The 13459-nt window shown below is 31.8% G+C and overlaps 2 protein-coding genes and 1 pseudogene across 2 annotated transcripts; 1 reads left to right on the top strand and 2 right to left on the bottom strand.

Annotated features, from left to right (window-relative positions):
- Positions 1-36: 36 nt before the first annotated feature.
- On the top strand, positions 37-666 carry LOC111203588 (annotated as a pseudogene).
- A 3150-nt stretch (positions 667-3816) lies between these two features.
- Positions 3817-7035, bottom strand: LOC106387847 (actin-related protein 2/3 complex subunit 1A-like). Its single transcript, XM_013827775.3, has 15 exons — positions 6815-7035; positions 6478-6563; positions 6301-6377; positions 6100-6194; positions 5894-5963; positions 5719-5788; positions 5494-5567; positions 5361-5403; positions 5157-5238; positions 4965-5053; positions 4779-4864; positions 4597-4660; positions 4374-4480; positions 4198-4256; positions 3817-4118 (listed from the first exon to the last, which is right to left on the bottom strand). The coding sequence occupies exons 1-15, from the start codon at positions 6882-6884 to the stop codon at positions 4051-4053; spliced, it is 1140 nt and encodes a 379-aa protein (XP_013683229.1). The 5' UTR covers positions 6885-7035; the 3' UTR covers positions 3817-4050.
- Positions 7036-8647: 1612 nt separating this feature from the next.
- LOC106385338 (alpha carbonic anhydrase 2) lies at positions 8648-13198 on the bottom strand. The gene is made up of 7 exons (XM_013825272.3): positions 12975-13198; positions 12677-12894; positions 12281-12387; positions 11973-12075; positions 11713-11880; positions 8987-9040; positions 8648-8910 (listed from the first exon to the last, which is right to left on the bottom strand). Exons 1-7 carry the CDS (start codon positions 13063-13065, stop codon positions 8833-8835), a joined length of 819 nt encoding a protein of 272 aa, XP_013680726.1. The 5' UTR covers positions 13066-13198; the 3' UTR covers positions 8648-8832.
- Positions 13199-13459: the final 261 nt, after the last annotated feature.

Raw genomic sequence — 13459 nt, 5'->3', positions numbered from 1 at the left:
AGAAACTTCTAGATTAAGAGGTTGCTGCAAACTTACATGAAGTTTCAAGTTACTGCAAGTCTTTGTAATGATTCAATCGCCTTTTTCTATCTATTAGAAGAGGCCTATACAAGCTTCTGAATCCAAGATCAAAAGAAGATCCTCTGATTCAGTAACCAACAAGATCCCTCCTCCTTCTCCACCGGTTTCCAAATCTGATATTAAGTCAGGTCCTGTTAGGAATCCAGGAACTGCCCCTTTGCAATGGGAACATAAACTAGGAAAGCCTAAAGACGAAAGGAAACAGGATGTTCAAGCTTTTGTTGAGCTATACATATTGAGCCAAAGCTTCCTCCTGGGAGAGTTTGTAGAGAAACTGAAGCTAGAGCTAATCATGTGGAGGATGCAAAGAGCTATAGTACTCGGTATGATGATGATGATAGTGATGATACTTATTGTGATGCAGCTGAGATGCTTTCAAGATCTTAGTCTTTCTTCTTCAACTGTAGTAAGGTCAGTGGTCATGGGGTACTAGTAGAGCCGTTTGGTACCTTAACAAGAGATAGACAAACTCAGGATCTGATGATAGGGAGATTCTTGCCAGCAGCTAATGCCTTGACTTCAGAAACACTTCTTGCTAGGAAACCACCTAAACCAGAGGAACTGGGGAGGCGACAAAGAAGGTAGTGGTGGTAAAGGACAAAACTGAGCAAAATCCATATCGGTTTCATCATTCGCCCGGAAGATGGTGGCTTCTGGTTTTGAGCTTCATCCTTTCGTAAAATAGCTTAAAATTTTACAAGTGAATAGGCAAAAATTTATTGATGCTCCTACCAATCTTAGATTCTACTTATTTTGTTGTCCAAACAGTTGCTTATTTTACTGTAATTTCATTTATACTGTTAAAATTGAAACCAGTTTTGAAGATGGTTGTTATGATATAATGTTACAACTGACTTTGTATGCTGCTGCCCCTTCAGTTGTCCCACCTGCGAAAAAAATAATTTTGTCGAGAGGCGCTCTTTCTTGAATCTATATAGAAATGTTTAAAAGAGGACCAGTTATATCATGTCTTTGCAGATACCACTAGCTATTTTGAATTTATTTAGTCTAAAAGAGTTTTGTGTTTTGCAAATCGATTACATGATTATATGTATCTTGTTCACGCTACGATCATAATTGCTTAGAAAGAATCCAAAGGATGATGTGTGCCATCTTTCGATCAATCCAAAGCGTTTGGAGCATCTCACCATCAAGGATTCTACATTATACTCCGAAAGTAAGATTTTTTAAAGTATTCACGCTTATTAAGAATTCAATAAATGTTTATAATTTAATTTTTATTTTATTTTATTATACATTTTCCAATAACTTTTCACCAATGAAATTTAATCAATTCAAATATTTTCATTTAATGTTTCTTAAAAATATAAAAAAGTACCTTTAACATATAGAAAATCTATTTTTGTGGAATAAGTAAAAAATCTAAAACATCTTACTTTTGTTTTAAGTCAATGTACTTTGTTATCTTCTACAAATGTTTTCCGTGTTTTCAGTCAACTTCTTAGCCAGTCTCTTTACTTTGTTTCAACAAAACTTCATGTGCCTTCATCATTCTGCGTCATCCATGTCATTCCATTGGTAAGACTCAACACCACTACTCTTACCTTTAAGCTTCTTGATATATAGCATCTCCAAACCTTATCATAATACCACATTAACCATGATATGTCGTACTATTAAGTTTGGTCGGTGGTTTTATTGGATTTTTATACGTCTTGGAGAGGTTTGTACTCGATTTTATTCTTATTGAGTTTTTTTTAGTATAGTGGAGTCAAGTGTCTAAAACGAAGCTTATTCCATTTTAGGTGAAAACGCTTAAATGTTGAAGATAAGATTCAAGTTCTTATCAAATGTATCTAATGATTGTTTAGTTCCAATTGATGAACTGTATGCCCACAAAAAATGTGAAGAAGCAGATGTGGAACACAATAATTACTAGAAGGAGATGAAATGTTGGTGATCTAAATATGCAGGGGAAAATGAACTCATGATGATGCCATATTGGAAAGAACTAGAAGCAACATAATATAAAGAATTAGCTTTGATTTAATAGCCGATAAGATGAATATTTTTCTATTTTTAACTTATTGGGTTATGTTTGTAGTTTTAATTATTGAGCCTCGTGTGTTAATGTGGTAGATCCCAATAGCCTTGGAAATGGCAAAAACTAGAAAAAATGAATTGACATAGAGATTGTATGATGACATGTACATGGCTAGTACAGTTAAAGAATGTTATACCTCTTTCAAATTTTTTTTAAACACTTTGGTTTTCCAAGAGTATATAAATCTGATTTTGGAATTCCCATTTTCATTTCGTCATCTTCTATTATCAAAGAAGAATCAAAAATAGATCAAAAAATTATACTGTACATGAATTTTATCCCACATGAAATTCTGTTTAGATCCCGTTCCAATTTATTCTAAAGTGAGACCATGAAATAGCATACGAAAAAAGTATTACTACATGAACCATAAATCAAGAATATATCTCAGTAGGACTAGATAAGATGCGACATAAATTTTGCTCGCCTCTATTTAAAACAAATAGAGAAAACTTAAAAACAAAATATCAATAAATTCAACGAAAAATAATTATATAATTGTGTATAAAACATCAATAATTATAGGATTAAATCCTAGTTAGTGTACATATCTTCAGTTGGTTTAGTTCGTGAGGATGGACTCATGACATGTGAGCACGCATAAGCAATGAGGAAATCTGAAACTAGAGCTAATCATGTGGCAGATGCAAAGAGTTCTAGTACACATGATCTAATGATGGGAAGGTTCTTGCCAGCAGCTAAAGCCTTGACTTTAGATACGCCTCTTGTTAGGAAACCGACTAAACCAGAGGAACAGGCGAGGCAGATGACGAAGAATGTAGCGGCGGTAAAGGAGAAACAGAACAAAACTGAGCAAAATCCATATCGGTTTCGTCATTCGCCTGATCAACAGGAGGAAGACTGGAGCACGAGTGACATGATGGCTTCAGGGGTTTGTGGTTCATCCTCAGATTTGGTCGAGAAGCTCTTTTGGACCATTGAATCGGGTTCCATCTGTGAGATTGAAGGCACAGAGAGCTGTTTCTGTTCGTTGTATGCATTCTAAGTATCAAGATTCTTGTAGTGAGAACCAGAACAAGGCAAGTGTTTGCCACTCCTTCTCACCACTTTGTTAATAGTCACATTGATAGCTTATGTTCTGATCAAAGTTCGTTCTTTCTTTCTTTTTCTCCTTAGCAACCCATTGAAGCTGTGAATGAAGATAAGAGGAGGTTGAAACTAAATGGATCAGTTGCACAAGGTGAGTCATTGTCAGAATCTTCTGTTCCAGAAGGAAAGGAAAAAGTCGAAACTCTTGCAGCATCAGATATTCTCTTGCGCAGAAAAGCTTGGGATGAAAGGAGGACGTTTGATGCTGTTCTTGCCTTAGAGATTTGTTAAACCACCATGATAATGGATACTAGTAGTTCCATTTAGTGCTTCCAGTTTCGATTTCACGATGTATACTATGGTCATCGAACATGTAGCCAACATCTGTTTCTTAAAGGCACACACCGGTGGTCAAGTTTTCCAACTCCTGACCAACTTACTATGATATTGCAACGCACCGACGTTGTGGACAAGTCATAATCGATTGTTCTTCAAGCTGTATATCTGCTTCTAGAAGATGCTTAGGACAGTAGTTAATTTCGCAATCAGTGAGAAAAAATCAAAGGATAATGGTTATCTGTCATCCATCAGCAGATGTAATGCCAAGTTAAACAGAAAAAGGCGTTATAAGATGCTATATAAAACTAAAAATGGATCAATCATGTAGCATTCAAGAAGATATAACAAAGATCCGGAGGCAAAGGACATAGCTCTGCAAGGCTTATTGTAGTTTACAAAGTGACACAATTACGAAACTGAAAAAGGGTTACAAAAGGCAGGGAACGAAAAAAAGAAATCTGATATACAGATTAAGAAAAACCTTGTGATCCAGATTTGTTTTATTTCTGTGTTTATTAAAACTGATGGCCAAGCTCTTCTTGCATGTTCTCTAGATCCCATATGGCTATTTTGCCATCCAATCCTATAACAAACCCAATATACAAGCAAATGATTAGGATGATTCCATGAAGGAATATGTTAATTCTGAACTAGTGACTGACCTGAAGTGCTGAATCGCATTACTTTAGGACTCCCAGCTTTGCTAAGAGGAACAACGGAACTGCAAGTTTCAGGTAATTTTACAGGTCAATATCTCTATAGAGTAAAAGAGACAGACTGTGTCTTGAAAGTGATTTTGTAAAAGCAAAATTAGCTTAAGACACATTTTTTTTCTTACTTAATGCAGTTATCATGAACGCCCCCACGTGATTTAGAGGATTCAGAACCGTCGTTGGCTGTTGTAGCCTTTGACTGACCGTAGAACTTCGTAAATGCTTCCGAAAACTGTAAACATAATAACATAACGAAAATTAAGGAATAAGCTAAAAGCTTCACTCAGATTATATACTGTAAGGCTAAAAACACAGACATATTGCAAGAAATAGAACTTTGGTATGTACCTGCGAACTATAACTGGAACCTGAGGATACCGCTTTCTTCTCTCCGATGTATCTGACAAAACTCCTACAGACCAAAACCAAAAGCTCATAACAAAGCAATCATCGGTGAGTGGATCATTTCAGAAGTAGTTATCTGGCCCGTGATCTAAGCTTATAATAAGAGGATTCTGAGAGTTACACACCATATGCCAGTATCATCTGCAGCAAACACCATTGGGTTGGTGTCATAACCAACGCCTATCACCATTTTCTCCGAAATAAAGAGGACCTGAGATAGAAAGTTCCATACAATATATATCAGTTCAGGACACAACACAAGGAGAAGACCAGGTTCTCAAAATATAAAAGAAAGGTGGATGCTGACCCACATCACGAAGAGGCAAATCTCTAAACGCAACGCTTTGAGCTAAAGGAGAAGGACCGACGTCATCAACAAAGTAAATCATTGAGCTATGACCTATACAAGATCACACATACAGACAACAATTATGTAACCAAGATAAGTTCCATTGTATGATTTCAGTAGATTGCAATGGGCTAAGTGTTAAGGATATTCTGACCTACATAAGCCAAGGTGTTTCCACTTGGAGACCATTTCACACCAAAAGCCCAAGAGTATGAAAGATCAAGCTGTAGAATTTGCTGTTTCAACAACAGACACAGCCGAAAAAAAACCTCCCCAGTGTTAGATGAGAGGGTGGAGAGAAGGCATAAGCATTATTAGTATATTACAAAAACAAGGAAGCCTGCCAAAGAAAACAAACCTCCCCAAATTTAGATTCTGCTGGTGAGCCTGCTTTTGGATCCCTGTATCATCCCAGTCAGTGAAGACAAATAAGAAACTGGCCTACATTCTCAAAAATGGTTTTCAAGTAGATGTTCAAGTCATGAGCTTACTTTACGTCTACTCCTTTGATGAATGTTGAAAATACCCGACATTTTCCATCTGTAGATGTCGTTGCCAGAAGAATCTAATGCAAAAACAGACCATGAGTTAGAAGATTAGCTAGTCTGTGGAGATTATTATTCTATTCTAGCCACCATGTATGTACTCGATACAGTCGCCAGCCTAATTAATATTTTAGCTACTGAAGTACACGAGGTTGTGTTGATTGCACGCACATTATTAGGATGCCAAGCAACACTTGTGACTGAAGATTCATGCCGTTTCCGGATAAGTTTACTGACCCACCTGAGAACAGTAAAACCAAGCAATGTCAGGTACCAAAATGCCAAAACTTAACACGAATTAAAAAAATATAAATCGATTAATAATGAGAATATTAGAGAAAATCACCAGTTATTCTCTTGCTCATAATAGCATATGCAAACAGTTTTAGCACCACTTCCAACAGCAAACTTGTTCTCTAAAGGAAATTGAATAAAAAAAAAAATGGGAAAACAGATTAGAAGCTGCAGACATTTGTAGGGAAAAGTAGATTACATATTTTACCTAGACAAAGAATCTAAATAACTAGTAACTTTTGGATCTGATACATTTACCTTTTGGACTCCACTGGACACAAAGTGCAGCACGGTTTAGTCTAAGGATAACAAGAGTCGGTACCCACTCACCTCCTTCCAGGCTCCACACGTACCTTGAGGAATATCAAACACAGTTTTAACGAATAATGAGAACAGTGAACCCAGTTTCTCATACAAAGTTTCCTCTGAGGGAGGGATATAAAAGGTTGGGCAACTCACGAGTTCCTGTCATGGGAAACAGTGACGATTTTGTTGGACTTTGAGCTCCAATCTATTCCAGAAACAATTTGGTCATGCTGCAACAGATTCAAAACAAAACAAAAAAACTGATTGTAAGGGAGATTCAAGCTGTAAAGAGGAGCGCATGCTAGCTCATTAGTTTCAGAAAGGCTTCACCTTTTCGAGGACATGTAACCTCTCCCACTGGTCTTGTACTGATTTATAGATGTGAACTTCATTATTGTTAGGACAAAACGCAACCACTACAAGAAAAATAAAAGGAAACAACTTTTTACATAAATGGTTACAAAAGACATTGTAACAAGAGAGTGAGTGAGTTCATCTATTTAGAAAATCTCATCAACTACCAATCTTCGACTGCTATCTTTGTTTAAATTAAGCTACTAATAATATATATATATATATATGAAGCGATCTAAACAAAGATTCCTCCTTTGAACAAGAGGCACCGACAAAAGAAACAAAAGACAAGAGCATGTGTCAAGAAAATTACTGGAGTGATCAGGACTCCAAGCATGACAAGTGATTGACTCTGCGAACCGGTGAACATCCACCACTGCCATGATCTTTGTAAATCTCTAACCTTTGTGGACTCTCAAATCGATATCTCCAGATCGGCGATGCGATGCGATCCGATCCGATCAGGAGGTCGATGACACTCGCAGAGACGTGAATCGAAAGAGAGAATGCTGTTTTGTCTTTTGCGCTTAGGCCAAGTTTTAATGACCAAATCAATTTCAATTTCGGTTTGGTTTGATTAAATTTAGTTTTAACCGGAGTTGGTTTTGTTTGGTTCGTTTCGTTTGATTTGGGATTGGTTCGATAGAATAACAAATTGTAAACTTCTGCCGTCCTGCATTAGTTTTTTTTTTTTTTTTTTTTGCTAAAAGTTCTGCATTAGTTTATGTATGTTTAATCCTCAAAAGTCGATTCAATATAATGTGAAACTAGATCTAAAAAGCTATTCTACCAAACCAATTAACCAAACCAAGTCTTGCAACAACTAAAGTAGATTCACCTAACTTATTGGAATGACATGTTTGTTTCAACTTATAACTAAGCTTAATTATGACAGGGTGATTGTGGTCGAATGGTAAGGAGACGGGACTGAGACACCAATACGTTTCAGGTTCGATCCACCTGCTGCGCGAAACAAAGTCACAATTATCCTGGTCACCTAACACGTATATGGGCCTATGCTTTAGGGCCCATTTGAATACCCGGAGAAAGGGTCTATCCGTGGGCTGTACTTCCCCTTGGAGATTAGTTTGGGTCTGTCCATGGGCCTGGGATACCCCCAAATTAATCAAAAAAAAACTAAGTTTAATTATGTAAATTTTTTTATTTTACGTAAATTTTTTTTTTATGTAGAGCAGGTCATGGCATGTTCTTTGTTTGTTTATTTATGTTATATACATATATATATATATATATATATTATAAAATATGATGTTATTCGTTTGTTTATTTATGTCATATAAAAGTTTTATTATATGATTATGTTTGACTTATATTAAATAGTAATTTTGTTAGATTATTGTTAAAATAAAATAATTAGTAACATTAGAAAACATAAAAAATTAAAGGTGCTATTAATAATTTATGGTAAAGTGAATGATTGAATATACTTGAAATATCATTTTTACAAGAAAGAAGTGAAACAAACTAATCGAACAATTGTTGTATCATTTTCTATTAATTATGAAAAAAAAGTTTTGAAAATAGAAATAAAGCCAACCATTAAAAATGTCCTTAGAGTTTGATCCTCACATTCGTGCAAATATTTTTGATTTTATAAATGTATAACTTTGATATTATAGTGAATATTTTAATTATATGATTTATATTTAGTATGTGTAACTCTGTAATCATATTGTTTAGGTTTCTTATTCTACATTATTAATATAATATTTACTTTATACATAAATTATTTTGTTATTAATCTTTATTACACACTAAATATTTTTTTGGTACAATAAATTCATTATCTGAAATAATTAAATATAGAATCTCCTTCAATATATAATTTTTTCAATTTCTAAAGTTTGCATACTATACATTTTAAAATTTTATTTAGCTATACTGAAAATGATGTTTATGTAGGATATTTTTTTCTTCCATGTTGAATTTAAAATAAATACAAAGTAATTTACCAATTTAGTATATTGCGAATTTTATAAATAAATATATTGTTTTATTTATATAATTTAAAATACTACAAGATTATTGTAGACGGTAATATTATCTTCTAATATATTTTGTGTCTAAAATATTTTATTTTTGGAAAAAGAAAATTGGTCAAAATAAATTTTCTACAAAATGAATATTTGCTTAAATGCTATGAAATCTCGATTATGCAAATATTATAGATTACAATCATAAAGATGCATTCTGGATATTACAGAGATAAATTAATTATGGTAACAATGAAATCTCGATTATGCAAATATTATAAATACACTGTTTATTATAAAATAAAATAATAAAATGCATTTTATATTTGTGTCTGCTTCAGGAAGATTTTGGTTTGTATAATTTGACCGGACGCTTATTTGTGGGTTGAACCGGCCTGGCGTTTGTATCCGAATACTGCAAATTATGTTGCAAACACATATTAGTAAATAATTGCAAACTCATGATGTACATATAGTTAAATAAAACTTACATCATGAACAGCCACTCGGAGCAGTTTCACTTGGTGTCTAGCCACAGTCCTTACCTAAAAAAAATGCAAATAGTATAAACTAATAGATAGGATATAAATGGAAATAATAAGAGTCATAAGAATTAAGTTAACTACATTTTTAAGTCAAGCGAAGATATATTTTTTATGTTTATTTTTATAAATATTGCATACAGTTATTTTTTATCAAGTATAAGATTATTTGAAACTTTAATATTTTAGTGTTTTGTAAAATGGTAATATGTTAATCTTTCATTTTTGTATTTTATTTTTCTAAATATGTTAAATAGTGTTTGTAAGCTGAATTTTGAATTTGTTAACAAGACTTTAAATTTAGCTAAAAAGGATAAAAAGAACAAATTATCTTGTCAATAAGTTTAGTACTATAAACATATAATGTGGACAGTTATATGTTTGATGTTCATAATTTTTTACATATTTAAAATATGTTTTATTATAATGTTTGAATTTCAAGCAATATTTTTTATATTCGATCCAGAGTCACGGTTGAATCGGTAAATCCATATATACTCTGGTTTAGATTTAACGGAAAAAATCTGTTAATTAAAAATCTGATAAAAATTGGAAAAAATTCAAAAACTCCTTATTAACCTGCGATTTCATATTGATTGATCTGGTAAAAACATTTAAAAAATTATAATATTTTTTTAAAAAGTTGATTAATTTTTTCATATACTTTTTAACATTACATATTTATCTACTTTAAATTTTAAATTTAATTTCATAATAAATTTTATTTAATTATTTATTATCTTCACTTTTAGCCCAAATGTTACGTAAAGAAAATCTACTAAGTTCTACGAAGATATATGTAATTCTACAAAAAAAAAATTTAATCTATGTTCACACAGATTTAAATAAAAATAACTTATGTTGTCGATACGCAATCAATACTGCAATAATAGTCATTTTAGTACAGTGGATTATGTGATATTGTGTGTAAAGTAATAGTCACGTTTAAAACAATGATGAGAGTATAGTCCGTTGTTGCTAGCGACTTGGGTTCTTTTGTTGTATGTAACATGTTTTTTTTGCTAATTCGCATAGAATAACATGTTTCTAATGATTTGATTTAACATTAAAGTAAAACAAACCGGTTTAAATGACTACAACATTAACCGGAGGAATATTAAGTTCAATTGTTGTACGAAATCGGATCTATTTAGATGTTATACGCCCAAAAATGACATTAAAGAAAATTTTAGATAAAACTGGAAAAAATAAGAATGATCATGTTCTAATATTAATAACTAAATCTTGACCCGCAGGACCGTGCGGATTTTCATTAATGCTAAAATATTTTAGGTTATACAATCAAATATATCAATAAATTAATATAATTCGGTGTTATATATTGTCTAATTTAATAATAATATTTATGTGGCGTATAATATTATTACTACAAAATTTATAAAGTTTCCATTTTGTAACAAAATTTATTTTGAAAAAAAATTATTATGTAACAATATTAATTTACATAATTCTTATTTTATTTATAATTTGAAATATATGTGAAAATTAAATTATGTTGAACCTACATAATAGAGAACTTATATTGATTAATTAAATCAATTTAGTATAGATGTTTAAACAATAAACCGAATTGATTTTTTAGTAGACTAAAGTCTTATATATATGACATGAATAAATATCAAATGTTTTATCTATGAAAGAAAGTGTAAATTAATTGTATTACATGGTAAAAACATTTAAAGGTATGACTTTTAAGTGGTCTAAATTAAAAAAATCACCTATGAAATACGTCATAGTTTTTGTGCTAAATAGATAAGCTATTTTTATATTTAAATTAGAAATACATATGAATATTTTTTTTTAAAAGACATCTCTTAGAATATTTCTTAAATTTAATTTTGAAAATTAAATCAATTTTAAATTGTTATTATCATTAAAATATTATTCAAAGTATTTTATATAATTTTTTTTTATCATTAAAATATTATTAAAAGTATTTTATATAATTATTAAAAAAAATTCACAATCAAAACTAAAAAAAATTAGTTTCTAATTATACTTTGTGATAATTAAACTTTTAATTAACTAATATCAAAATTTATTTTGAAAAGAGATCTAAAATATATTTGAAAGATGTTGTTAGACATTTCTTTAAGATACTTATTAGTATTTTAAATAAAAATAAAGATATTGGAAGATATGACAATTAAGTTATGCAAGATTTAATAAATTTTCTATGGATGGTCAAAATATAAAAATCACACATGAAAGAAATCATGACTTCTGTTTTAATAGTATATATACACTAAGGGCGGGTAAATTTTTTGTTTTAATTTTTTTAACAAATTTAATTTTTATATTTGTGTTTTTTTAATCATATATCAATAATGTAACTGCATAAATTAATTACATGTAAATTAATTACATGAAGTAACGTGTTATATTCATCAATTAAAAGGTTGAAATTATTAAATAGCATAAAAATAGTTTGGGCTGAATTCAGTTCAAAACAAAAAAAATTGGACTCGATATTGATAAAAGGGGAAAACGTAACCAATTGTAAATGGTCCGAGAATTTTGGATAGGAGGTTACATATTGATTAATAAAGGTGGTTACAATTATAAAATATTTGATTTATTTGTTTAAGTTGGACACAACATGTATCAATTGGTCATGATGCTGTTTTAATAGTATTGATGATATAGTATTGTACCTTTTTGATGACGGTCCAAATAACATTTTGAGTACAAGGAGGAATGGTAAGTGATCCAATATATCTATAATATTTTCTGCTCCCAAACTTGATGTCCTTTGGATCAATCATTCCTATATTTACCTCCGCCTCATTGTGGTCGGTAATCGCACACAATTTATTTTCCAACTAACCAGAAAAAAAAACAAAAAAAAAAATTGGTTGGAAATAATTTTATTAGTCAAATGTTTAACTAATCACAGTTATGGATCGATTTATACCAAGCTGAGAAAAGAGTCTGGCCTTCCGATTTTGTAAAGCACTGTGACTACAGCCAAGCTTCCGTTTGCGCTTTCGTGAACCATATGCAGTTCCAGAGCAAATCTACCATATTAACGATAAACTTTTTAAAAATTACACCAAAAAAAAATCAATTTTAGAAAGTTTTCAAATGTCTTTTGTAAATTTGTTTTAAATTTTCCCCTAAAGATCGTGTGAGAGGCCTCTAGCTGTAAAACGTCATCACACCTCTAAGTTTAGCTTAAATCAAATAGTTGAAATTAAATAATTTTTATTTAAGTTTTCAAACCTTCTCCCATTGATAGTATGCTCAGAGGGAGAATGCCAATGAAGCTGATGGAGTTGATATTCAATGTTATTGATCTTGATACTACCTGGCCCTTCTTCAAATCTCACCTGTCACAAAAAAAAAAAAATTATATTATTATATATAAAAATTATGAAATTTAAAAATGAGGAACCAAATGTGTGGCCCGGCCCAGTGTTTTTATTTTTGGAGTAGGTAGTTGACTCGTCATATGGATCCAGGATAGGGATCAAATTCCACCATCTACGAAAATTGATGGTAAACAATAGCAAAAATACACGACTTTCTGCAGATCTTTGGGATTTGTCCGAGTTTTAGACAATATTTGTTTTAATAGGTTCTACAAAAAACGAGTGACCTACAAATGTGTAATAATACCATCATGTCATGGCCTCTATTTCTGAGAGTGGCATTGGCAGGTTTGTAGTCTCTAGTAAGCCTTCCAAGATGTGAAACAATTCTAACTCTTTTGTGCAAAAGATCAATTGGAGATTGCATCTCTCCCTTTCCGCACATTTTCCATTCCGGCTTCAGTTTCCCCCATTTCTCTGGCCCGTTCTCTTGATTCCGCTCGTAGCTAAATTCACTTTCATCCTCTACATATATCAATCCACCAATCTTGGTTAACAGTTTTCCAAATAGAAAAATAAACCAAGATCAAATGTATATAGCTTACCAACTTCTCTTTGTGCATTCGAATATGAAATTATGGTAGTGGTGATGGTGAGAAGTATGAATAATAAGCACGGGATTGATGATTTTTCCATCTTTGTTTTTCAGAGAGAGAAAAGAGAGATATTTCTGAGAGAGGTGAGTTGGTTTGGTTGTTTTTAATCTAAGATGCCAACTTGGATGCATAATATATAGTGGGTGAGATGATACGTGCATTAGGATTCTAATGATTCGAGCATGTGCAACGCCACAGTAGTCAAATTTTTTCCTCTTTAGTTTTTAAATGATTTTTGTTCCAATCGAGACGACATCTTTTGACCTTGCTGAAAACGTGTGTTCGTTTCTCTTTCACATTTTTTGTCTGTCCAACTAAACATCCCCTTTTATATAGGTTTGTCTTGTGTTCGTTTCTTTTTTATCATTTATTAAACATTTTTTGTCTGTCCAACTAAACATCCCCTTTTATATAGGTTTGTCTTGTGTTCGTTT

The sequence above is a fragment of the Brassica napus genome, chromosome C3, assembly GCF_020379485.1.
Source record: "Brassica napus cultivar Da-Ae chromosome C3, Da-Ae, whole genome shotgun sequence".
NCBI lineage: Eukaryota > Viridiplantae > Streptophyta > Magnoliopsida > Brassicales > Brassicaceae > Brassica > Brassica napus.
The sequence above is the reverse complement of the archived record's forward strand: the minus strand, read 5'-3'. Positions and strand labels throughout refer to the sequence as shown.

Coding starts and splice junctions, on each gene's coding strand:
- LOC106387847 (XM_013827775.3), bottom strand. CDS start 6,884: ATGGCAGTGGTGGATGTTCACCGGTTCGCAGAGTCAATCACTTGTCAT. Junction 6,378..6,477: donor GGTTACATGTCCTCGAAAAG/GTGAAGCCTTTC, acceptor AATCTGTTGCAG/CATGACCAAATTGTTTCTGG. Junction 4,257..4,373: donor GTTCATGATAACTGCATTAA/GTAAGAAAAAAA, acceptor TGAAACTTGCAG/TTCCGTTGTTCCTCTTAGCA.
- LOC106385338 (XM_013825272.3), bottom strand. CDS start 13,065: ATGGAAAAATCATCAATCCCGTGCTTATTATTCATACTTCTCACCATC. Junction 11,881..11,972: donor CAGACTCTTTTCTCAGCTTG/GTATAAATCGAT, acceptor TTTTCTGGTTAG/TTGGAAAATAAATTGTGTGC. Junction 8,911..8,986: donor TCCGAGTGGCTGTTCATGAT/GTAAGTTTTATT, acceptor CATAATTTGCAG/TATTCGGATACAAACGCCAG.